The 25986-nt window shown below is 34.8% G+C and overlaps 2 protein-coding genes across 43 annotated transcripts in view; one reads left to right on the top strand and one right to left on the bottom strand.

Annotated features, from left to right (window-relative positions):
* Window positions 1-25986, bottom strand: part of SPACA1 (sperm acrosome associated 1) — a 302933-nt gene that overhangs the window by 9122 nt on the left and 267825 nt on the right. For 6 of the 25 annotated variants that reach the window (XM_084966793.1, XM_084966985.1, XM_084967106.1 and 3 more), the window contains 4 exons: window positions 25770-25923; window positions 10860-10975; window positions 9439-9577; window positions 2721-2777 (listed from right to left, as the gene is read on the bottom strand). In XM_084966793.1, the coding sequence (XP_084822919.1) occupies window positions 2721-2777; window positions 9439-9448 (67 nt within the window). In that variant the 5' untranslated portion in view covers window positions 9449-9577; window positions 10860-10975; window positions 25770-25923. 25 annotated transcript variants of the gene reach the window in all.
* The window catches only part of LOC146406095 (uncharacterized), a 49158-nt gene continuing 31376 nt past the window's right edge, over window positions 8205-25986 (top strand). For 4 of the 18 annotated variants that reach the window (XR_014805637.1, XR_014805654.1, XR_014805651.1 and 1 more), the window contains exons 1-2: window positions 8205-9193; window positions 9789-9882. Coding sequence is in view for 2 of the 18 variants with exons in the window: in XM_084959861.1 (XP_084815987.1) it covers window positions 9790-9882 (93 nt within the window). In the remaining 16 variants the exon portion in view is untranslated. The remainder of the gene's footprint in view (window positions 9194-9788; window positions 9883-25986) is intronic. The other 14 variants (XR_014805633.1, XR_014805676.1, XR_014805634.1 and 11 more) reach the window with 10 other exon arrangements.

Raw genomic sequence — 25986 nt, 5'->3', positions numbered from 1 at the left:
AGCATTTTTCCTTTTTAGAGATGCATAAAATGTGTCTATTACAACCAATAAAGTCTTAGATTTGATGAAATACAGTAGTACACAGGATCTTTCAAATTTATTTGACCATGGAACTCTGGGGGTGGGGGTGGGCTGGAGCTTGTACAGGAAATTGCAAAAATAACATTTTAACATAAATGATGTTTTTAAAATACTTAGATTGGTAAAATATCTGTATTACATGTATCAGAACAGACTATTAACTATCAAATCTCCGTTTCCATAAAGATACTCTCAATAGAATTGCCACATATTTCATCACAAGAAATTGTCTTTACTGACCAACCTCAGATCTCTGCAGAGTTTGCCCTACCATTATCTGAATTGAAGGAAGCAATAAAAAGCTAGTTCAGTGACATGCTGAACATGTCCTGTGATAAATGACCTGTGATAAGACTGTGTCATCACAAGCTAAGGAAGAGTACATCTTGATTTTCTTGTGGGCAAGTTGTTAATCATAAAACCCATTTTCGAGGGCAAGGGAAAGCTGAAGTTTAGAGATGGCTTATAATAGTACTTCTCAAACTCTAGAGTGTATGCAAAATACTTGGAGATCTTAACTAATATGCAAATTCTGGTTTGGTAAGTAGTCTGCAGTAGGTCCTGAGGTTTTGCATTTCTAAGCTCTCAGGTGATGGTGATATAGCTAGTCTGTGGACCAAACTTTGAGTAGCAAGGGAGAGAACTCCATGTGAGATAAGGAGATGGAAGGTTGGAGGGAGAAGGGCCTCTTGATTAAAAGAAATGTTTAAGAATGGCTGCAGTATGGCTCCACTTGAATTTATGAATGGTACTTTTCTAGAGACATAATCCCATTCTGAAGTACATAAATATTTTCCAAGCAGGTATTTTATGTATTTATTTACTCAAATACGGCTTATGCAATGATGTGTATAGATGTGAGATTTTCTCTAAGTCCATAAAATCTGCCTGTTTATTCTAAGAAAATTTTTTGACTGTTAAAACATTGTTTTGAGAATTTGATAGACCTTTCACTAAAGCATTTTTTCCTTTAAATAGTTATAAATTGAAAATACTTTTAGAAGACTTAAAATATTATAGATGTGAAATATTGCCTTTTATGATTTATTCTTCTCCTTAGAATTTATCACCATCTGACAAATTATATATTATTTTTCATATTATTTATCTCTCTGCCCTACTAAAATATACACTCCTTGAAAGTAGAGAGTTTCCACTGCTTTGTTCACTGCTGTTACAGGTGCTAGGAATATAGAATAGCGTATGCAACAAAATTAAAAAAAATAATAATAATAATTTGTTGAATAAACATGTACAATATATAATTTCTGAACTACATCTTTAAATAATAGAGGACAATATCAATTACTAGACCTGTCATAAAAATTCTCTACCTGTGAAAATTTCTCAAGTAAGCAGCAACAGATGTGAACTGCAAATGAATAAGGTTTTTTACACAGATACCTCTCATTTTCTGACTCTGACTCACTAAGAAGTTAAGGTAAAAAACAGGTTTAAAACTATCTCAAGACATGGAAAATAGAATTCTGGTTGCCAGGGGTTGAAGGGAGTAGGAAATTAGTGCTTAACTGGTGAGGAGATTTCGGTCTAGGATGATGAAAAAGTTCTGGGGAGGATCACGGTACTGACGGCACATCAATGTGAATGCACTTACTGTCACTAAATTGTACATTTGAAAAATGGTTAAAATAGTAAATTTTATATTAGGTATATTTTAGCATCATTTAAAAATTCTATCTCAAATAAAAATAATTCAGGTATAATTTTAAATAAAAAACAAAAAAATGCATGCTGTTCTGATCCATATTTGCACGAACTCTGTCTTTTTACCCTCTGGATTCTGCCCCTCCCTCCTGTCACTGTCTTTTTTCCGAGGCAAATTCTATTTAGAATAAACTTAATTTCATTGTGAATTATCTAGTGCATTCCCATCATGCTAGTCTACAGTGGTTCTCACAAGATGGACTTTTTTAAAAGACACACACACACAAAGATGGTCTTTTAAAAAGCAGCATCAGCTTCATTTGTGAACTTGTTGAGAAATACAAATTCTTAGAACACTCCAAAGGTCTGAAGCAGACCCAGAAATCCATATTTTAACAAGGCTTTCAGGCACTGAAGGTGGAACACTGGTCTATTATAGCATGTTTAGTCTTAATCCCACCCACATGTAAAAGATTTTATGTCCAATTTCTATCCAAGGAATGGTCAAAATAAGTCATAGTCTTTGAATATTATTTTCTCCACAAAACTTCTTCTCTCCATGACATATAAATTGGAAAAATGTAGAATTTAGAATAGACTGTTACAAATAAGCAAATTTCTTGATAGATTTGCCAACACAGTATGTGGGAAGACATCTGTGAGATGCATCAGATCTTTCATCTTCTGAACATCTGTGAGATATAAAGTTCTACTTTGGTGAAAACAGTTTATGTGCCAAAAAATTATATATATATGTATGTGTGTGTATATATATGTACATGGAGCTGGCTTAAAATAAGACTAAGGGGTAATGAACTAAAAATATCCTACCTTTCAGTTTTGTGTGTGAATCACAGTTATTAGAAATAGAAACCAGTGAAAGATGAATGAGAGTACACATTTCCCACCCCACCCCTGCCCCCACCTCCCAGCCAAATACAGTATTCTTTATCTACTTGCTCTATGCCACTTACCACATGTAACGGTGCACATCCCAAATTCTACTTCTTTGACTACCGTCTTATTTGAAACTAAACATAAACGCAAAAATACATTATTTAATCATAGGAAAACTTTTCTAAGTGAAAAACTCTTACTTGGATATGGAGGATACAAGCATTTACCATATGAGAAGCAAACATTTTTTAAGTTCCATTTCTAATACATCCTCTATTACTGTTTAAATCAAAATAAAAGTAAACCTTTAAAGAATTATATTAGGAAATAACTCACAAAGAATTATATTCAAACCTCGTATATAACTTAAAAATAATTTTTTCATCAGTTTAATGCACTGTGAGTTAAAGTTACATGGAAGGTCAGAAAAATACAAAATATCCTGCCAATTGTAGAGCCCATTTTTTTCTCTATTGTCTCAATTTTTCTCTATTTTCCAAAAAAAAAAATTAGTGCATTATTTTTATCTAAAAAGAAGTCTGTATGCAAGGTATTCATTAAAATTATGTTACAGATTGATTCTACTCAGTCTCAGGTTAAGATGGTAAATTATTACTAAGAATTTATTTCAACACCTTATTTGGCAGGATAATTTAGGACTACAGTAGTATTTGAGTAAATATGATTGATTTTAATCTCCTAAGATATTTCTCTTTTTCTAACTGTTCTGAAATTTGACATGAATTCCACTAGCTGTAGCATATAATCAATTCTTCATAGCTCAGATTAGGACTAAAATCTCAAGAAAAATTAAATGAGGTGTTAGAAGGTAATTTTTAAAATGCATCGTGCCCTAAGGCAACAATATTACATGGAAAAACGCATCAAAGTTGGAGTCCAAATTGCTTCTTCTAGTACTAATTAGTTATTCTGCTATTCTGAATTTGGGCAAATCACTTAAACTCTGTCAGGTCTAATTAAACCCTCTGTAAAATCTGAAAAGGAGAACCTATCTCATTGATTATTATAAGAATTAAATGTGATAATGTGTGTGCAAACATTCTGTGCACTACAAAGACACTTAAGATACCATAACCACATTCATACACTTAATTCATTTTATAGTTATTTCATATCATTCCAAGATTTTTTTTCCTATTTTGATTACTGTAACTTTTCATAAACACTTCTATACTTAGAAGCATCAATTGCAGTGCCTTGAATACATAGTAAGCAAATATATACTTGATGTATATATAAGTAAATAAATATCAACTTTGTTAAATAATTTGGACTGTCATGATGCTCAATTCTGAATTGACATTTCTGCTTGAAATGCTTGGATACCCTCTGCTGTTACATTATAAAATATAAAGTAAAAACTAAATCTTGAACATAGAAAACACATGTAGGAGAATGAGTAATAGACTAATTTTAAATATAAACTCCTTTCAAAATCCATTCAAAAAAAAATAAGCTCTACTATGCTACTTTAGGAAACTTAAATTCTCCTAAATCTAGAAAAAAATATGAGGTTTAATCTGATGGTATCTAAAGTTCCTTTTGGCTTTGACTATTGAGTGTTCATTAGGTTACTCGAAGACTTTCCTTTTGGTGGAAATCCTACAAGGGTGGGTCAGGGAAGTTACATTTATCTGGACTTGCGTGGTATTTGTCAAAATTTCCCATTATGAGCCTATGGAGAAAAAGATGTGTAACATTAAATCAGATCCACTGATACTAATTAATCGGTTGGTATCATGTGCTATGAGTGATATGTCCTAGTTGAAATTTTAATTAATGATTTGGAAAATATTGATATCATGCTGATTGAACGTGGGGATCATGCAAAAACTAGGGAGGATAGCAAATATGTTTGAAGATAAATCTGGATCTAAAACTGACAGGGTGGAATAATGGGCAAATCTAAAAAAATGAGACCTTAGAGAAATAAAAAGTCCTGCACATAGAGATAAAAAAGTTAACTGCTCCCAAAATATCTTATAGGCTGTCTTAATTTGATAGAACAGGTGAAAATGAGTGGAGAATTCAACAGTGAATTCAATAGGAGTCAAGAGTGGGATGAAGCTTTTCTAAAAACCTACTGGGTCTTAGACTGTGCTAATGAAGGCCTGGCATCCAGGATGATGCAAATAATGATCCTTATCTTTTTTGTTCTGGACAGATCCTAAAATGTTCTCTTCAATTCTGGATAGCACACCTTAATTGTTGGTATATACCATCAGAAACCCATTTTAATATTTGAGTTTCTTTTTTGAGAACTGACTTGCAAGGTTGATATTTCATGACTTTTATTCTTTCTTAAGCGGTCTTCCAAAAAGAGAGAAAATTAGTTATATTTACACAAGATAAAACCCACTTTTTTTGATAAAACCCATTTTATAGAATAAAACTCATTCTAGTTTTTGATTATTATATAGGCCTATTGTTGGTCTCTTTTATAAATCTAAGGGAATCCTCTTATAAAAGGTATATGGGTATATATATAAAAGGTGAAGGGGTATAAAAGGTATATGTATAAACTAACATAATAGCTTAGTGATTTTTCCTGTATTTTGAAACATTTTGTATCATCCATAGGGACAGATTTCATTATTACTCATCTATTATTCCCAACTGTATTTTTAACAAAGACTAAAATAATAAAATAGAAAAATGGTGGAAACTGTCTAGAAAGATGATGTAGTAGTGAAATAAATCATAGCTATTATGTCATCCTTTGTTTTCTTATTGCTTTGTCCTAAGTATTGCATCATCTTTCAGGAAGATAGTCCAGAAGCACCTTTCTTGTAGTCTATTTTTAGCCTTCATTGAACACAGTTAGGATTTAAAATTTTGTTTGTTTATAATGACAGAGAAGAAAATTGACGTAGCAACACATTTCACAATTATTAAGTGAATCAGAAGAGAGACAAATAACAGCACTTTAGATGCTAATGGTGAAACTGATTCCGTGAGCAAAATGAAGGATATCTTAGATGAATACTTGAGATGAATTTTCTCTAACTCAAGAATTAGTGAATAAACATTATATTTTGAAGGATAAAAAAAGATATATGGTATTCTCATCCACTTAAGTCTTTCAACAGTAAAGACTTGATCCTAAAATATTTTGTGAAAATAAGCTACACCATACTATTTTGCTAAAAGGATGTGGACATCATTCTTTTCTTTTTTAAGGTGCTTATACATCAGCATGCACTTGATATGCTTGTAAATGAACAAATCATGATGCCAGGTTGTAGATGTAAAGGTGATCAAAACAAACAAACAAACAGATGATGCAGAAATGAATAAAATTCATTGGACCAATCATTCCAACTGGTGTTTATAAATCTAAAATGAAAACTTCTGCAATTATGGAGTAAGGAAGAGAGCAGTCTTCTTTTCAACAAATATGTGCCTTTGTAGTTTTCAAAAGTATTGTGTTTTGACAATGCAATTGCAAAGAGAACCAGAGTAATAATAAGCTAGATTATGCTAGGGATGTACTTGAAATCTGGAATCAGTATTTATAAAATGGATACTTTCCAGATTCACATGTAATAGCTGATGAGCCCTCAGTTGCATTCAGAGCACTTTGTCCTTGTAGGGTATACATTTCCTCAAAACCAGGAAACATGAATAAAAACTTGGAGTTTTCCATGTTTACTTACTAAAATTTCAAGTGAGTTGTTTTCACTATCCTTTCACTTTTGCAAGTTATTTGTAAAATACTTTAAAAGTAAAAAAAAAAAAATTTAAGCCCATTGTATAGTAACTGGTGATGATGGTTTTTACTGGTTCATGAGGGTTAAGAAGGGCTTTGCTAAGTTTTAATAATGGGTCTGGAAATGTTTAGAGCTCAGACACCCCAGATTGCTTAAAGTTCTGGATTCTCACAGTTTCCAGGAAAAAGCAGCTATGTATGAAGTTGTATATATTAAATGGTATACAGATTCTCTGAAGTTCACAGAGGCAGAAAATGAGACACTGAAAGAATAAAAAACTTATCTACATCTGACTTTGAATAAGATGGGTTTAGCTCCCATCTGGGTTTAGCTTAAACTCTAGCATTTTACAGCTAAAACTACCCCTTGAACCAGTTTAATACTAAAATTGTTAACTCAATTACTTTTAAAATTAGAGGGAAACAACAGAAACTCTGCTTTAAAATAAACATGTTCTCTTCTACCCTAGTCCTTTCTTTTTCATATTTCCAAAGTCAAGGAGCTCACCAAGCTTTCTGAAATGCAGTGTTACCAAGAAAAACAGCACAAACCTCAACTCCACCATTAACCTCAGATAGTCAATGTCTTTATGCCACTGAGGGTCACTATATGTCATCAGGAAATAAAAGAATGGCTGATAAACACAGTACGTACTTTCATGTATAGGAGACACAAGACTTCCAAGGATATTAAAAGAATCTCAGCTGGTTCATTTATGGGTGGAAGGGAATCATTCTTCTTTAGGTGGCAAACCTGCAACTGACCTTTTTCCTACCATTATTTGAGTTACTAGTCAATATAACAAGGACAATGGCTTGTCAAGTTTTATTGCTTAATGAGCCAGGAGAATAAGGTAAATTTATGTACCAAACACAGGCTCATTCTTTCTTGGTTAGCATGTGTAGTACCTAACAAAGCCTCTAGTTGAACCCCTTGAAAGGTGTTTTCTACTACCACCGTTCCTTTGTGGTTCAAGGTTGAAATAAAACACCACCACAGCACAGAGGTGCTCAATGGTGGGGGCTGCATGAAGCTGACATGGGGCTTCCAGGCAATTTTGTCCACAGACTGGTCACAGTGAGGGGAATTCGGAACTCCTTTGAATTCCAACCTAAAGTGTAAATGTGAAATGGGGAAAAACCTCAAGCAATTTGGAACCTTAAAAAAAACAAAAAAACAAAAAAAAAAACTACAATGGGAAAGAAAAAACATAATCACAAGGGGAGTCAAATAGCTCCCCTTGGTAAGACCAGTATTTAGTAATATTTCTGTAGCAATTTCCATATATGCACTCTTCTATCTTGCCGTTGTCTTAGAGAATTAGCACATCTTTTTTTCAAAGCCATTAGCTATGCAATAATGTATAAATTCGGGGCTGTTTTGGGGAGAGCTCTACAAAAGTTAACGTATAATTCTCATCGTCCTCAAAGTGCAGGGAAGGTCTGACCCTTAACAGGTGCCTCGGGGTTCCCGCCAAGGAGCCTCCAGCCCTCACCATCCTGCTCGGCCTCAGCTTGGGGCTCGTTCTCGACCTCGCTGTCATTCTCGGCCTCCTCCTCGCCCTCGTTCTCGCCCTCACTGACCAAGCTGGGATCCTGGACGGCGGTGACGTTGATCCCGCACGTCGACTGGAGGCCCGCCAGGAGCAGCCAGCCGACCGTCAGCAGCAGCCCAGCGGAGCAGCCCGCGCCCCCGGGGCTCATGGTTCTCGGCCCTGACTGCCGCCCAAGGCGCAGTCACAGCCGCCGGCTCCCAACAAGAGGTGCGACGAAAAGAGGAGCCACCTGACTCCGAACTCACACACCGTGTCCCGGTAACCATTGAGGCGTCACAGCTCGTCACCAGCGCGCGGAGCCCCACGGAACACGCCTTCACCGCCGAGGTTCCACGCGGGCCACTTCCGAGGGCGCTCAGGCCACGCCCCTCCCCTTCCGAGTCTCGGGCCATCCTGAGTGCTGGGCGGAGCTCTGCCTCTTGCCCTTCCTCAATTGATGGGCAGCGGGCCAACCGCTGCCTTTCTCGCTCAACCTGCTTTCTTCTAAAAGACGGTCAACCTTCCTGCATTTACTCCTCTCCAAACCGGACTCCCTAGACCCTCGAGCACCTTCCATGTGACTTAGCTTCAAATTCCTTATGCACAATATCCAGATTGACATGTATCAAAAACAATTCGTCATAGCTTTGTTAAGTGGAGTGCCCCAAACTTGAACTGTGTTTGCGGATGAGGCTTGAGGCGTGGAGAATATAAAGGGTGCACTTTCTTTTTTTGATCTGAACTTTGTTGTTAATGTAGCTCAGGCACTTACTCATGTTTTACTATCTTGTGCAGTGCCATCAGCTCTGCATGTGGCTTCCTGTTGAGCTGGAATGCCAGGTGGGAGGGAAAGGAAGGGAGAGGGTAAGATGCAACTATTGTCAACTAGTTCTCCATTCTATATTTGGATAGTTGATGTTTTCGGAGCCAAATACCCTTTGACCCTTGTGAATGTCTGTCTTCATGCTTTTGGCCTATATTTAAAGTCTCATTGAGATTCTTTTGAATCCTGATTCTGTTGCCTAAATATATTAAATATTTCTCCCAAGTTTGATTTCCAAAATATGTTTCCTTTAGATCTCTAACGAAAACATTTAAAAGGGCAACAGGCCAAGAAGCGAGCAGGAAGAGTTTAGTCTCTGACAATGATCCACTAACCCACCCCTTAATTTAACCCAAGAATCAATTCTTTTACTAAAAAGGAGTTGTGTCTTTGTAAGGTTGAATCAGACTGGAAACAAGAATACCTTGGCATTCCAACTTGAAAGAGTAGAAAATCTTAGAGGTAAGTGTAACTCTGATTGCCCTCTTGATGGTATTTAGTATCAATGTGCTCAATTTTTTTATAAAGAAATGAAATGTGGTTAAGTTCCTTCAGTTGATGGTGTTTCAAGAAGTCAACTTTAATTAAGATTTCTTTAAGAATAAAATCATAAACTTTTTAATCAGAAATAAGTGTAGAAATAATGTAGCATTCCTAGTTTCTCATTTTTATAAGAGATAAAGAATTAGAGAGATTAAATGACTCACCTAAGATCATCCAGAAAATTATTTGCAGTGCAGGATCTTACAGCCACATATCCTGAATGCTCATTGAACGCTTTGTGGTTCATATAATTTAGAGTTAACAATGAAGAATCATTTAGTGGGGTCGGTAAGAGTACAAGCACTGAAAACAAATTAGGGTTGAAATTTTTTTATCTTGTTATTCCACGTTTGACTTGATCTAATAGCTACAATGTGAGATTAAGAAAATATTGACAAATAGATGGTTTGATGGATTTCTGTCTGGGATTTGAAACAAAGTTCATTTGGCTATATTTCTAGATGATATTAACCTCTACCTTGAGGTTTAATGTCTAAATTCCTATGACCCATAGGATGAAGAGTAACCTACTGCAGAATGAACTCAAGGTACAACCTGGCTTTTGGAACATATGTACATCCAGCCTCAGCAGACTAACAGCTAAGCAGGTAACAGACAAACATATTAGGAGGGTCTTCAGAGCCAGTTACTTATAACAGAGGAAGATTGCTTGAAACAAAACTGGAAAATTTTCCTTGAATTTTTCTTTTAAAAAGGCTACCAGTTCCAAAGATAGTGAAAGACAAGAATTGCCAGAAATGGTCAGTATTAAAGTTCAAATTGGTATTGGTAAGGAGTCTGCGGTAATATTTTATATTAATTAAGATACCATAAGATATTATAGCAACTCACGAGATTATGAGGGAAATTAAAATGGGAAATTAAGAGATGAAGATACAAAAATGTTTGTTTCACGGCCAAATGAAAGAGTCAAAATTTTTCTTTTTTAAAAAATGCCAAAAATAAGTAATATATTATACTTTCAAACACAAACTGTAGAAAAATCTGTAGTATTTTATGGCCACATTGTTGAATTCTTTATAAGTCAATTTAAGGAACATCTTTTCCTGAAGATGTTATCTTTTTGGGGCAGAGGAAGTCCCATGAACTGTATGGTAAGTAACTTAACTCAAAGAAACATTAATGACCAAATAAACAGCTTCAGAGAGCATCAAGATGGAAATTAAGAGTCTCAAAGAGGTGCTGAAAGATTTGACTTAAATAAAAAACATTCAAATAATATCTGTAATAGCAACAATACTAATCACTTATAAAATACTGTGTTACTCGTACAAGTTATAGTAAAAGTATATCTATCGTCAACAAATTTATACTACCTCTAGTGGAAGTCCAAATAAATGAAAGGTAAATATTAAGGTCATGGTATCAAGAGAGGTTCACCCTACTCTGACCTGTGGGTACCAAGGAACAGGAATTATAACCTCAGTCCCTGATTTGCACCTCTGACCTCCTTGCCTCGGTTCACTCAGCTCCCCTCACCTCTAGCTCCAGTTTCCAAAGAGCAGGGATTACAGCCAGTCTTCTATGACTCCTCTGCCTTACTCCACCCGCCAAAGTATCTCACCTGTGCTGGTCTGACCTTCTCTTTTCTGAACTTCCTTTGTGTGAGCGTACTTGGCTTGCCAGATATGTTAAATCATTCCTTTATCCAGTCTCTATTCGATCTACACCAGAAGACTTCTAAAAAGGAAGACCAATTTTCAGATTCGTGGTAAAAATACAAGATCAAGAAAAGCCCCGAATAGAAGATCACCATGAAAAAGATAAAAGAAATGAATGAGAGAAATTACTAAGGAAGGATTAACGAGATGGAGTGACTGGCTGGCTAAGCAGATGAGGGAGAGGAGCAAGTAAAGAGAAATATGAAAATTAGTAGATATTTTGTTTAAGGTTAAGTTGGAGATCAGAAGTTTAAGGTTGATACTAAGTTAGAGGTATTAAAAAAAAAAGTCAAGTGAAAATGACCAGCGGACAGCTTGAGATGGAAACACACACACACACACACAAATACACAGCCAGAAGATGAAAACAACTGCCATGAAAAGACATAACATGAGAAATACATATATACATCCAGTTAATATAATATTCTAAGTATTTCTGTAACATTACACTACAGAGATATTGACATTACAGTAGTGTTTATGAAAATAGGTATCTGGGAGAAATTGATGTTGGCTGTAATATGCTTGAATTGGTAAAAAGCATTCCCCATGACAGTTCCACAGAGAGGGGACTCTGAAACCATTTTTATCCTCTTTCTAGTCTTTATTTTCTTCTTCTTTTTCCAGCTGCACCTGTGGCATATGGAAGTTCCCAGGCTAGGGTTCAAATCAGAGCTGCAGCTGCAGGCCAATGCCAAAGCCACAGCCACACCAGATCCAAGCTGCACCTGCTACTTACTCTGCAGTTTGCTGCAACGCTGGATCCTCAACCCTTTGAGTGAGGCCAGGGATCAAACTCGCAACCTTTCATGACACGATGTTGGGTTCTTAACCCAGTGAGCCACAACAGGATCTCCTCTTGTCTTTACAGGCAAAGAATTTTCTCTTCCGGTAGCAAGTATCTAAGAGCAGGACATCTCCCCTTTCTTTTTGTTTAGCACCCTTACCCCTGTTATGCCTTCATTCTCTGTCCACCACTTAAAACTATATTGCTACACAATGGAGGAGTTTTGTGGTAGAAATTATAGGAAGCTCCCCCTGGATTTTCGTACATAATAATAGTGGCTTCAAATAATCAAGGGACAGTCTATTGCATATACAGTAGTTTCTTGCTCTTATTCCAACCTCAGTTCTGCCCTGTTATTTTCTCATATAATGCAGCTGCCTACAAAGGCTCCTCTTTTGAAAGGCCTTCTTAAGGCAGCAAGAATTTACAAGGTGTTAAGGGAAGAATAGTATCCAAAAAATATTCTTTCTCTATTTTAAATAACAAGAATCAAAAATGCCTTTGAAAGTTGAATAATATTCTAGAAAAGTGTGGTCAGCATTTTGTGACAGGAATGAGTGTCATGTTGTATATAAGTTTCGACTTATTTGTATGGCTAAGCCACATGTTCTAAGATCAGATAAGGTTGTCTGTCAGTGGTTATTCAGGTTATAGGTACATAGCCCCATTCAACTACATGTGCTTAATTTATACATAAAATAGAATTTTAGAAATGTGCCTATATTTTTTGGTTTCCCCTGCAATTTTTGTGATCCAGTGTTGTGCTTCTGTCGTTACTCTTGAGTCCATGGTAAGAATGAGTACTCTCATTTCCCTTTGTTACTGAGAAACCCACAGTCGCATTTCAATCCTGCTCTATCCACACCCACTTCAAACCCAACTTAATTGCTTTCCTGTTCTATTCATCTAATTCGTCCAAAACAGATGTTCCCCTCACCCTGCATTCTGAACACAGACTCCCAGGTGACAGGCTTAAACTATCCTCATTTCTCAACTCTAAAATTTCCCCAAATCTCAAGTTTCTTTATAGTTCTGCCTCTAGCTCTATTCCCTACCACCACTATAGCACAAACCCCACAGGGTTTTACAACTCTCATAGTTTTAGGATATATATTCAGGATAAAAGCCTTTAATCAGATGTGTATTTTTCAAATACTTTCTTCCAGTCTGTAGCTTAGGTTTTCATTCTTCGAACTACCTTTTCAGGAGTAAAAGTTTTAAATTTTATCTAGCCTGATTTGTCCATTTGTTCTTTTATGGGTCAAGTTTGGTAACTTATCTAGGAAATCCTTGCAAGGTTGCAGATTTTCTCATGTGTTTCCTTCCAGGAATTTTAGATTTTATATTTAGGTTAATGTTACATTTTGAGTTAATTTTGCATTTGGGTAGTGGTATAGCTTAAATTTCTTTTTTTTTTTTCTTTTGTCTTTTTAGGGTCGCACTCACAACATATGGAGGTTCCCAGGCTAGGGGTCTACTCAGAGCTACAGCTTTCCAGCCTATTCCAGAGTTACAGCAACGCCAGATCCAAGCTGCAACTGCAACCTACACCACAGCTCGCCGCAATGCCAGATCCTCAACCCAATGAATGAGGCCAGGGATCAAACCTGCAACCTTCTAGTTCCTAGTCAGATTCGTTTCTACTGCCCCACGATGGGAACTCCAGATGTCATTTTTAAACATGGGTAGTCAATTGTCCTAGAACCATTTGTTGAAAAAAAATTCCCCACTGAATTGCGTCTGCACTGTTGTCAAAAACCAGCTTTTCATATATCTATAGAGTCCATTTCAGGACTCTGTATTCTTTTTAATTCCTGTATCACACTGTTTTGATTACTATAACTTTATTATAAGCCTTGAAATCAAGCCACTTTTGTCCTCCAACTTTGTTTTGCTGTTCCAAAATTATTTTGACTATTCTAGGTATTTCCATCTCCAGATAAATTTTAGAGTCGGCATGTCAGTTCCAACAGAAAGTCTGCTAAGATTTTGATTGGGCTTACATTGAATTTATGGGTTAGTTTAGGAATAGAAGATCTCTTAGCATTTTAGTCTTTAGACTCATGAACAAGATTAAGCCCTTTCAGTCAGTCTTTAAAATTTTCAACAATGTTTTGTAGTTTTTAGCATACGGATCTTTTACATCTTCTGTCAGAATTATTGCTGAGTCATTAATATGCTATGGTTTTGTTAATGGTATTAATTTTAAGTTCAATTTCTGATTATTAATTGATAGTATATAAACATAAAAATTTGTATATTGATTTTGTGTCCTGCAATATTCATAAATTCACTTATTGGTTCTAATAGACATATATTTCTTTAGATTTTCTACATAGACAATTATGCTATATGTGAATAAGACACTCTTCCATTCTAACCTAGATGTATTTTATTTATTTTTCTTGCTATATTGCAATAGCTACAATCCCCAGTCTAAGGTTAAGTATAAGTGGTGAAAGCAGACCTCACTGTCTTTTTCATAATCTTGGAGGAACAGAATTTAATCTTTTACCATTAAGTATGATATTAGCTGTAGTTTTTTTTGCAGTTGCTCTTCATCTAATTGAGTTTTGTTCTAGTCCTAGTTTTTTATTTGTTTGTTTGTTTTGGGGTTTTTTTTTTGTTTGTTTGTTTGTTTGTTTTTGGCCATGCCTGCAGCATGTGGAAATTTCAGGGCCAGGGATCAAACCTGTGCCACAGCAACAACCCAAGACATTACAGTGACAATGCTGGATCTTTAACCCACTGAACCACAAGAAAACTCCTGTTTTTTTAATCAAGGATGGATGTTGGATTTTGTCAAATGTTTTTTCTGTGTCTGTTGAGATGATTTAGCTCATTGATGTGATGAATTATATTGGTTGATAATCTAATGTTAACTCAACACTGCACATTTGGGATGAAGTCTGCTTAGTCATGACAATTTATCCTTTTTATATATTTTTGAACTCAGCTAATTTTTTTTTAGAATTTTTACATATGTACTCATGAAGCACATTAGTTTGTAGTTTTCTCATAATAACTGTCTTGTTTTGTTATCAGTGCAATGCTGGCCTCGTAGAATGAGTTGGGGATATTCTTTTCTCTTTGGTATTCTGGAAAAGTTCATTCGAATTGTCATTATTGTCTTTTAAAATATTTGGTTCAATTCACCTGTAAATTATTGTCTGAATATTTCTTCATAGGAAGATTTTTAACTACAAATTCTATCTCTTTAATAGATAATAGGCCTATTTGGATTACCTGTTTCCTTTGGAGTGAGCTTTGGTAGTTTGTGTCTTCCAAGGAATTCATCCATTTCATCTTAGTTGTCAAATTCACAGGGATAACAGTGTTCATAAAATTTCTTTATTATCCATTTAATATCTGTGGAATCCATAATGATGTCACCACTGTCATTTCTGATATTGGTGATTTATACCTTCTCTCTGAGTCAGGCTGAAAGTTTATCACTTTTATTTACATATTCTCAAAGCACCAGCTCTTGATTTTAGTGACTTTCTCTTTGTTTTTAGTACTTTCTATTTCATTGATATCTGCGATGATTTTTATGTGACTTATTGTGTCTAATTCGGATTTAATTTACTCTTCTTCTTCTAATTCCTTAAGATGAAAGATGACGTTATTGATTTGACACCTTTCTTATTTTTTAATATAGATATTCAGTGCTACTAATTTCTTTCTAAGTACTGCTTTAGTATCATCTCAGTTTGTTTTGCTGTTGTTTCATTTTCATTCAATTAAAGTATTTTCTAATTTTAATTTTTATTTCTTCTTTGACTGCTGGGTTGTTTAGAAGTATGGCATTTAGTTTTCAAATATTTGGAAACTTTCCATGTAATTTCTGCTGGTTTCTGATTTAATTATATTACGGTCAGGAAACATATTTTGTATGACTTGAACCCTCTTAAATTTGTTAAGATTAGTCTTATGGTCTAGAATATGGTCTATATTGCTAAATGTTCCATGGGCATGTGAAAAGAATATGTATTCTGCTTTTGTTTGGTGCTTTGTTCTATAAATTTCAGTTAGGTCAGGTTGGTTGATATGTTTATCAAGTCAGCTGTATCTTTGCTAATTTTATGTATACTTATTTCAGTTATTGAAAGAGAAATATTGAAATCTCTAACCATAATTGTGGGTTTGTTTATTGTTCTATATAGCTCTATCAAATTCTGCTTCATGTATTTTGAAGTTCCATTATTAGGGGTATACATATTTAAGATTTGTATAGTATAACGATTAATGACCCATTTATCTTTTGAAATAAATGTCTTTATCCCTGGTAATATTCTTTTCTCTAAAATCTACTTTTTTTTACATTAAAATAGCTAATCTAGCTATCTTTGACTAATTTAGCATGTTACATCTTTTTTTTTTTTTTTTTTGCCTTTTACTTTTAACCTAATTGTGGCTTTGTGTTAATTTTTTTGTTTATTTTGGTCTTTTTGTCTTTTAGGTCTGGCTGCACCTGTGGCATATGGAGATTCCCAGGTTAGGGGTCTGATTGGAACTGTAGCCACCCACCTATGCCACAGCCACAGCAACATAGGATCCAAGATGTGTCTGTGACCTACACCACAGCTCATGGCAATGCCAGATCCTTAACCCAGTGAGTGAGGCCAGGGATTGAATCGGCATCCTCATGGATGCTAGTCCAGTTTGCTAACCGCTAAGCCACAATGGGAACTCCAAGTGGTTTATATTTAAATTTTGGTTTTGGTATACAACATATAGTTGCTCTTTGTTAAATTAAACTTTTTTTTGGAAACAATTTCAGATTCACACGCGGTTGTAATAGGTAATATAGAAAAGTCCCCTGTGCCACTAGCTCAGTTTTCCCCTATAACTTGCAAAGCTATAGTAAAATATCAACTAGGACTTAACATTTATACAGTCAAGATACAGAACATTTGCTTCACCTCAAAGAGCACTTCTCTGCTACTCAAACTCCTCCTTAACCCCTGGCAACCACTCATCTATTGTCCATTTCTATGATTTTATCAATTCAAGAATGCTTTACAAATGGAATCATTCAGTATGCAATCTTTTGGGATTACCTTTTTTTACTCAGTATAATGTATATATCAAAAATTTGCTCCTCAGAGTTCCCTCTGTGGCACAGCAGGATCGATGTTATCTCTGGAGCCCTGGGATGCAGATTTGTTCAATCCCCAGTCCACGGCACAGTGGATTAAGGATCTGGCATTTGCAGCTACCATAACTGTGGCTCCTATCTGATCCCTGATCCAAGAACTCCATATGCCCCAGGAAAGAAAAATAGAACAAAACAAAAAATTCCCTCTTTTTTATGGTTTAGTATTCTATGGTATGAATGTAACACAATTTGTTTAACTCTTCACCCACTGAAGGATGTGGATTGTTTCTAGTTTTTGGCTACTACAAATAAAGTTGATACAAACATTTGTGTATAGATATTTGTGTTACTGTAAGTTTTACTTCTCTGGAATAAATGCCAGGAGCCCAATTGCTGGATTGTAAGCTAAGTGCATATTTAGAATTTAAACTGCCAAACTGTTTTTCAGAATAACCATACCATTTTACATTCCTAGCATTAGTGTATGAGTAATCCAGTTTTTCCACATCCTCACCAACATTGTCACTTAAAAAAAAAATAGCTATTTTGATAGGTGTATCATATGTTCTAACTGCTAGTCCTCTATCAGATACATGGTTTGAAAATATTTTCTCCCAGCGTGTAGCTTATCTTTTCAACCTCTTCACAGAGTCTTACACACAGGACACAAGTTTTTAATTTTAAGAAAATCCAACTTAACAGTTTTGCTTTGATCAGGTTGAAAGTGCAGGAACTCTTTGCCTAGCACTGTCCTGAAGGTTTTCTCACAGTTTTACGTTTCATATTTAAGCCAGTGATTTATTTGGAGCTAATTTTTGTATAAGGTGTGAGACTTAAAGTTTTTGCTTTGTTTGGTTTTATTTGGGGGTGGAGGTGCTTTCTCTATGGATATTCAGTTATTCCAGCATAGACTGTTGAAAAGCGTGTTCTCCCTCCTTTGAATGGCATTGACACCTTTGTCAAAGATCATTTGGCCATATCCGGGTAGGTCTGCTTCTGGATTCTCTGTTCTATTCAACTGATCTATGTGTCTGTCCCTCTGACAACACCAGTCTTGATACAGTAACTATACAATAAATCTTGAAATGGGATAGATTGTTTTCTTTCACTCTTTATTTTTCAAAAAAAACCATTTTTAGCTATTCTAGTTCCTTTACCTTTTCATATAAACTCTAGAATAATCTGCCTATACCTATAAGAAGTTTTCATAGGAAGTATGTTAAACCTGTATACTAATTTACAGAGATATAATATCTTTACCATGTGAATCTCCCAATGGTAAACATGGTATTATCTACAATTTCTATTTATTTATTTTGTAGCTTTTACCATATGTGTTGTACACATTTTGTTAGATTTATGCCATAGTATTTCTCTCTTTTTTGGGTGACTTTAAATTGTATTTTAAATTAAGTTTCTGTGTGCTCACTGTTTGTACATAGAAATAAAATTAAATTTTGTATGTTTACCTTGTATCCTATGAATTTGCTAAACTCACTCGATCGTTCTGGATTTTGCGCAGTTTTCTGGGAATTTTCCACACAGATAATCATGTCATGTGTAAATAAGGACAGTTTTATTTCTTTCTTTCCAATCTTTGCTTTTCTTGCCTTCTGCACTGGCCACAGCTTCTAATATTAGGTTAAATAAAAGTGGTGAGAACAGACACCTTTGCCTTTTTGCCAACTTTGGGAGGAAAGTGTGTAGTCTTTCACTGTTAAATATAATGTTAGCTGTTGGTTTTGGTGGCTGTTCTTTAATAAGTTGAGGAAGTCCTTATTCCTGTTTTTCTGGGAGTTTTATCACAAACGAATGTTGAATTTTTTCAAATGCTTTTTTTGGCAACATGTGATTTTTCTTCTTTTTAGCCTGTTAAATGATAGATTACACTGATTCATTTTTGAACATCAAACCAGCTTTGCATCCCTGAAATAAACCCACTTGATCATAGTGTCATAGAGCATAATTCTTCCCCCACCCCCAACCCCTGGCACTTGTAGCATATGGAAGTTCCCTGGCCTGGAATCGAACCTGAGCCACAGCTGCAGCCTACACCACAGTTGTGGCAACACCAGATCCTTAACACACTGTGCCAGGCGGAGGATTGAACTTGTGCCACTGTAGAGATAATGCTGGATCCTTAACCTGCTTCACTGCAGTGGGAACTCCCTATAGTTCCTTTTTATATATTGCTAAATCCTATTTGCTAGTATTTTAAGAATTTAAAAATCTAAATCCTTGAGGGATATTGGTCTGTAGTTTTCTTTTTCTGTACTGTCTTTCTTTTGTGGGGTATCAGGGTAAAGCTGGCCTTACTGATGAATTGAGATGTATTCCCTTCTGTTTGCTGAAAGAGATTGTATAGAATTTGGGTTAATTCTTAAAACACTTGGTAGAATTCTCCACGGAAACCATTTGGACCTCAATATTTGTTTTGAGGGAATTTTTAAATTACAAAGTCAATTTTCTTAATAGTTGTAGGGCTATTCAAATCATTTGTTCCATGTTGGGTGAGTTTTAATTGTTTATGCTTTTTGAGCAATTGGTCCATTGTGTCTAAACTGTTAGATTTATGAGCGTAGAGTTCTTTGCAGTATTCCCTTATCTTTTTAATGTCCAAAGTGTCTGTAATGACATTCCTTGTTTCATTCCTGACATTGATAATTTGTGTCTTTCTTTCTTTGTCAGCCTTGCTAGAGGTTTGCCAATTTTATTGATCTTTTCAAAGAGTGAAACTTTTGTCTCATTAATTTTCTCTGTTTTCTGTTTTTAATTTCATTGAGTTTTACTCATATGATGTTTCTTCTGTGTGTTTTGGGTTTATTTTCCTCTTTTTTAGGTTCTCAAATTGCAAGCTTAGATAACTGATTTGAGACTTTTCCTCTTTTCTGATGTAAACATGTAGTGCTATAAATATTCATCTTAACTTCAGGTATGTCCCATAAATTTTGATATGTTGTATTTTTATTTAGTTTAAATTATTTTTTATTTCCTTTGTGATTTCAGGTGTTTGGCGATTTTCCTGTAATCGCTCTGTTACTGAGACTTGATTCCACTGGTGGTCAGAGAATGCATTCTGTGTGATTTTCAGTTCTTTTAAATTTGTTGAGGTTTGTTCTGTGGCTCAGGATATGGTTTATTTTGATATATTCCATTGGCCCTTGGATATCTGTTCTCAGCTGTTGTTAGGTGGAACGCTCTATAAATGTCAAGTGATGACACTGTTGAAATCTGTGTCCTTGCTGATTTTTCCATCTAGTTGTTCCATCTATTGCTAAAAGAGTGGCGTGAAAAATCTCCAGTTGTAATTTTGGATTGTCCATTTATCCTTTCAGTTCTATAGCTTTTTCTTACTTCATGCATTTTGGAGCATACCCATTTAGAATTGCAATGTTTTCTTGGTGGATTGAACTGTTTATCATTTTGTAATGTCAGCTTTATCTCCTCAACTCAGAGTTCATCAGGCTCTACCTGAATGTACCCTCCTGTGCTAGAGACTGGAAACTCTCAAGACAATATACTAAGGCTACTGTAGTTTCACTTCATGTGCTTCCTGTCAGTCATAGATGACTGCACTTCATTGCCTAGTGACCAGTGACTTGAAAACTTTTGCTTCATTTCTCTTTTCCTTTTTTTTTCGGGTTGGATGGTGGTAGAGTTGCTAGAAGTGGCAGGGAAAACTGGCCACTCTTATTCCATCTTTGGCATAAGCCAGAGTCTTGATATGAATTTTATTAATGTTAGATGTAGTGGACTCTTTCCCTGTGCTCCTGTTTTCTAAATGACGAACTAGAAAATTCAGACCTTTAGAAAGCTTCAATTGAATATTCTGAATAAGCAATTAGTCCAGTTTTGCATCACAATGCAATGATATGGTTAGATCTCTGGGACTTTCTCTTGAGAGCCAAACTTTGTAGCTGCTCTGAGTCCACATTTTCTACATCTCAAATACTACTTCTAGAGCTTCTCTGAGTGTTTGTCACTAATAGACTAGTAGGTAGTTGTATTATAAGAGATGTTATTTAGGGGGAGGTAACCAATAGACATCACTATTACACATCACTGGTAGACATTAGATAACTTTCCCAAGCTTAAGATGTCTTTCCTCCAGTACATCTGGGTTGTACAGGCTTTTATGCAATTACTGTATGATAATCAATTCTAAGTACCTTTAAAATAAATGAATTATGTACACTTATAACCTGAGGTTCAAATTAATATTTGATTTAATAAAGATGTCTTTATTTGTAGAGGGAGCATCATGATAGCACCCATCTTTATCTTATCAGTATAACCTTTTGGAGCATTATGTAACATGATAGGGGCCTTATCCATTCTTTCCAAGTGTTTCACCAGAAATTCTTCACATCAGACTTAGGACCAGTTGCTTCAAGAGTCATACATCTCCTCTTTTCCTTTTTCCTCTATAGAATACAGTTGATGAAACTATGAATATTATTTTGAGGTTGTAGATGATAGGTCATCTTATATTTGATTTGTTAAATCTTGAATTAATCTTACATGATTACTCTTGACTTTCTAGTTAGAATATATTTATATCAAAACTCATAACCATCCTAAACCTGTATGCACCTAATAACAGGGTATCAAAATATATGAGGAAAAAAATGTTGGAAATGAAAGAATAAATAGACAAATACACTATTGTAGGAGGAGACTTCAGTACCCCTCTTTCAAGTAATTTAGAGATCAAGTAAGCAGAATTTAAATAAAGATAGAGTTGACCTGAATAGCACCATCAATCAAAGGAATCTCACATTTTTAAAATGCTCCATCTGACTACAACAGGATACATATTCTCCTCACTAACCTAGAACATTCACCAAGATCACATTTCTGAGCCATAAGACACACCTTAAGAGATATTTAAAGACAGAAATCTACCAGCTATACTGGAAAAAAACATTAAAAAAGAAAAAAATACAGAAATCTTACAAAGTATATTCTCAGACCTTGGTCAAATTAAACTAGAGATCAGTAAAATATAGTTGGAAAATCACCCAGATATTTGGACTTAAATGAACACATCCCCAAATAACACATTAATCAAGGAATAAATTTCAGGAGAAACTTACACACATTTTGAACTAAGTGAAGATGAAAATACTACTTACCAAGATTTTGTGGAATAAAGCACAAGCAGAGCTTTGAGGGAATTTTATAGCATTGAATGAACATATTAGAAGAGAAAATAGATCTAAATAATCAATAGTCTAGGATTCCACCTTAAAGAACTAGAAAAAGAGAAAAATTAAACACAAAACAATAAGAAAATAAATAATAAAAACTAGAACAAAAATCAATGAAATTGAAATTCACCAAAACCAAAAGCTTTGAAATGATCAATAAAAATCAATAAACCTCTAGCTAGGCTAGTAAAGAAAAAAAGAGAGAGGACACAAATAACTAATATCAGAAAAGAAAGAGGGGCTATCACTATTGATTCCATAGGCATTAAAAGGATAAGAAAGGAATATTATGGACAACTCTATGCCAACAAATTGACAACTTCGGTGAAATGGACCAACTCCTTGAAAGACACCTTGAAAGACACAAACTACCAAAATTTGCATAAGAAGAAATAGACAATCTGAACAGAGATTTATCTATTAATAGTTAAATGAATAGTTAATAACCTGCCAAATCCCAAAGCACCTGACTTAGATGAGTTTATTGGAGACTCCTACCAAACATTTAAGGAAGAAATTATATCAATTCGCTACAATCTCTTCCATAAAATAGAAGCAGAGAGAATAGTGCCTCTCATTCTATGAGACCGGAATTGCTATAATACTAAAATCAGACAAAGACATTACAAGAAAGGGAAACTACAGACCAATAACTTTCATTAATAGAGATGCAAAAACTTCCAACAAAATATTAATAAATCAAATCATGCAATGTATAAAGAGAATTATACACCACTGTGCTCAAATGGGATTTAATACAGGAATGCAAGGTTAGTTCAGCATTCAAAAATCAATCAATATAATCTGTCATATCAATAGGGTAAAAAAGAAAAATCACATAATCATATCAGTAGATACAGAAAAGTCCTGTGACAGTCCAACACCCATTCATGATAAAAACTCTGAGCAAACTAGGAATAGAGAGGAACTTCCTCAACTTGATATAGCACATCTATAAAAACTTCCTAGCTAATATATTATTTAATGGTGAAACTCTAGATACTTTCTCCCTAAGATCAGGAAGAAGGTGAATGTATCTACTTTCACCACTCCTAGTCAACATTGTATTGAAACTCCTAGCTAATGCGACAAGACAGAAAAAGGAAATAAAAAGTATACAGACTGGGAAAGAAGAAATAAAACTATTTTTGTTCACAGATGATGTGACTGTCCATATAAAAAATGTAAAAGAATCAACAATAAAAAATTTAGGGAGTAATGAGCAATTATAAGAAGGTTGTTGGAGACAAAGTTAATACACAGAAGTCAATTGCTTTCTTATATACCAGCAATGAAAAACTGGGATTTGAAATAACACAGTATCTTTTATATCAGCACCAAAAAAAAAAAAAACAAAAAAACACCCACTTCAGTATAAATCTAACAAAATGTGAGATAAACTACAAAACTCTAATGAGAGAAATTAAGTAATATCTAAATATATGGAGAGATATTTCATGTACACAAATAGGAAGACTCAATATTTTCAAGTTGTCAGTTCTTCCCAGCTTGAGCTATAAATGTAGCACAATCCCAATCAAGATCTTAGTTTGGGGATGTTAACAACCTTAATCTCAAGTTTACATGGAAATGTAAAAGAATCAGAAAAGCCAAAAAAAAAAATATTTAAAGGAGAAGAAAAAATTCAGAACACTATCTGACTTTGAGATTTAATATAAAGCTACAGTGATCAAGGCAATGTGATATTGCAATGCCTTCCCCACTGCAAAATAAAAAAAAAAAAGGATACGTAGTTCAGAGGAACAGCAGAGATCCCAGAAATAGACCCAAACAGTCAACAGATCTCTGACATCGGAACAAAGACAATCCAGTGGAGAAAGGATAATCTTTTCAACAGATGGTGCTATAATAACAGGTCTTCACATGCAAAAATATTAATTCAAAGGGTATCTTAGATTTAAATGTAAAATGCAAACTATAAAAGTGCTAGAGGATTAACAGGAGAAAATCTAGGGGAGCTTGGGATTGGCAATAATTTCTTAGATACAAGGCTTAACCATTTTTTTTCTTTCAGATCAATGAAAAAAAAATAGGTAAGTAGGACTCCATTAAGATAAAAAAAAATTCTGATCTGTGAAAAGTATGTTAACAGAATGAAAAGACAAGCCATAGCCCGAGAGAAAATATTTGCAAAACACATATCTGATAAAGGGCCAGTATCCAAAATATACAAAGAACTCTTAAAATTCAACAGTAAGACAAGCAACCTGATTTTAAAAGGGGCAAAAGATTTGGAACAGGCACCTTATCAAAGAAGTTATATAAGTGGCAAATAAGCTTAGGAAAATATGGTCAACATTAAATGTCATTAGAGAATTGTGAATTAAAATAATAATGATATACCACTACATACCTAAAATTCAAATGCCAAATACTGGTGAGGATGTGGAGCAACAGGAACTCTCACTTATTGGTGGTGGAGATGCAAAGAAGATGATTTGGCAGTGTTTCTAAATCTAAATATACTCTTCCCCCTTGACAACCACAAGTCTGTTCTCCATGTCCATGATTTTCTTTTCTGTGGAAAGGTTCCTTTGTGCTGTATATTAGATTCCAGATATAAGTGATAGCATATGGTATTTATCTTTTTCTTTCTGACTTACTTCACTTAGTATGAGAACCTGGCTGTACAGTAGAGAATTGACAGAACACTGTAACCCAGCTATAATGTAAAAAATAAAAATCATTATTAAAAAAATAAATAAGTAAAACATAGAAGCCTCATTAAATAAATAAATAAATAAATAAACTCTTCCCATTATTATCAAACAGGAGCAGTTGATCTCCTTGATATCTATTCAAAATGAGTTGAAAATCTAAGACCACACAGAAATATGCACACAAATCCTTAGAGTAGCCTTATTCATAAATTGCTAGAACTTGGAAGCAACAAAGAGGTAAATGGATAGGAGTTCTCTGGTGGCTTAGCGGGTTAAGGATCTGGCATTGTCACTGCTTTGGCGCAGGTTCCATCCCTGGCCCCAGAACTTCCTCATGCCATAGGCAAGGCCAGAAAAGCTCAAAAAAAAAAAAAAAAAAAAAAGATCAGAGAGGTGAATGGGTAAACAAATTATGGTACATCTATACAACAGAATATTATTCAGCAGTTTTAAAGAAATGAGCTATCAAGCCATGAAAAAGCATCGAGGATCCTTAAATGCATATGGCTTAGCGAAAAAAGCCAACCTGAGAGGCTACATACTGTATGATTTCAACCAAATAACATTCTGGAAAAGGCAAAACTGTGTATACAATAAAAATATTAATGATGCTAGAGGTTCAGGGGAAGGGAAAGATGAATAGGGAGAGCACGGGTGATTTTTTAGGGCAGGGGAACTGTTTTGTATGCTGTTGTAACAGTAAATATTGTCAACTATTTGTCAAAACGAAGAACACCTCAAAGATTGAATCCTAATGTAAACTATGGGCTTTGGTTCATAATAATGTGTCAAGATTGGCTCCATCAGTTGTAACAAATGAACCACAGTGATGCAGGATGTTAATAATAGAAATAGGGGCAGGGGAAAGGGCAGAGGTTTTCATACTCTGTATAAGAATTCTCTACTTTCTACTCAGTTTTTCTATAAACCTAAAACTGCTCAAAAATAAAATATATTAATTTTTTAACTTAGAAAAAGGGTGAGAAAAAGAGCTCAAGCAGGGAAAATAGTGAGCATAAGACCACACTTACCAAACTTTTTCAACCTATTCCTGGTGTGGAGTGACCATCCTGCAGGGTTTAGCTTCCTCCAGACCTACTCAGACAATTACAGAGCACAGCATATTAACACATCTGCAGCCCGTTTATGGCTTAGGCTGCAGAACACCTGTTGGGAAATTTTGCTCTAAGAAAACGAGAAAAAGCAAATTTTAATGATAGCTTGAATTATTTTCATTGTGAGAAATCA

This window comes from Sus scrofa, chromosome 1, assembly GCF_054392235.1.
Source record: "Sus scrofa isolate SSC_HxYL_T2T_F1_AM1 chromosome 1, Sscrofa_HxYL_maternal_Yorkshire_Landrace_v2.0, whole genome shotgun sequence".
NCBI classification, from domain to species: domain Eukaryota; kingdom Metazoa; phylum Chordata; class Mammalia; order Artiodactyla; family Suidae; genus Sus; species Sus scrofa.
The sequence above is the reverse complement of the archived record's forward strand: the minus strand, read 5'-3'. Positions and strand labels throughout refer to the sequence as shown.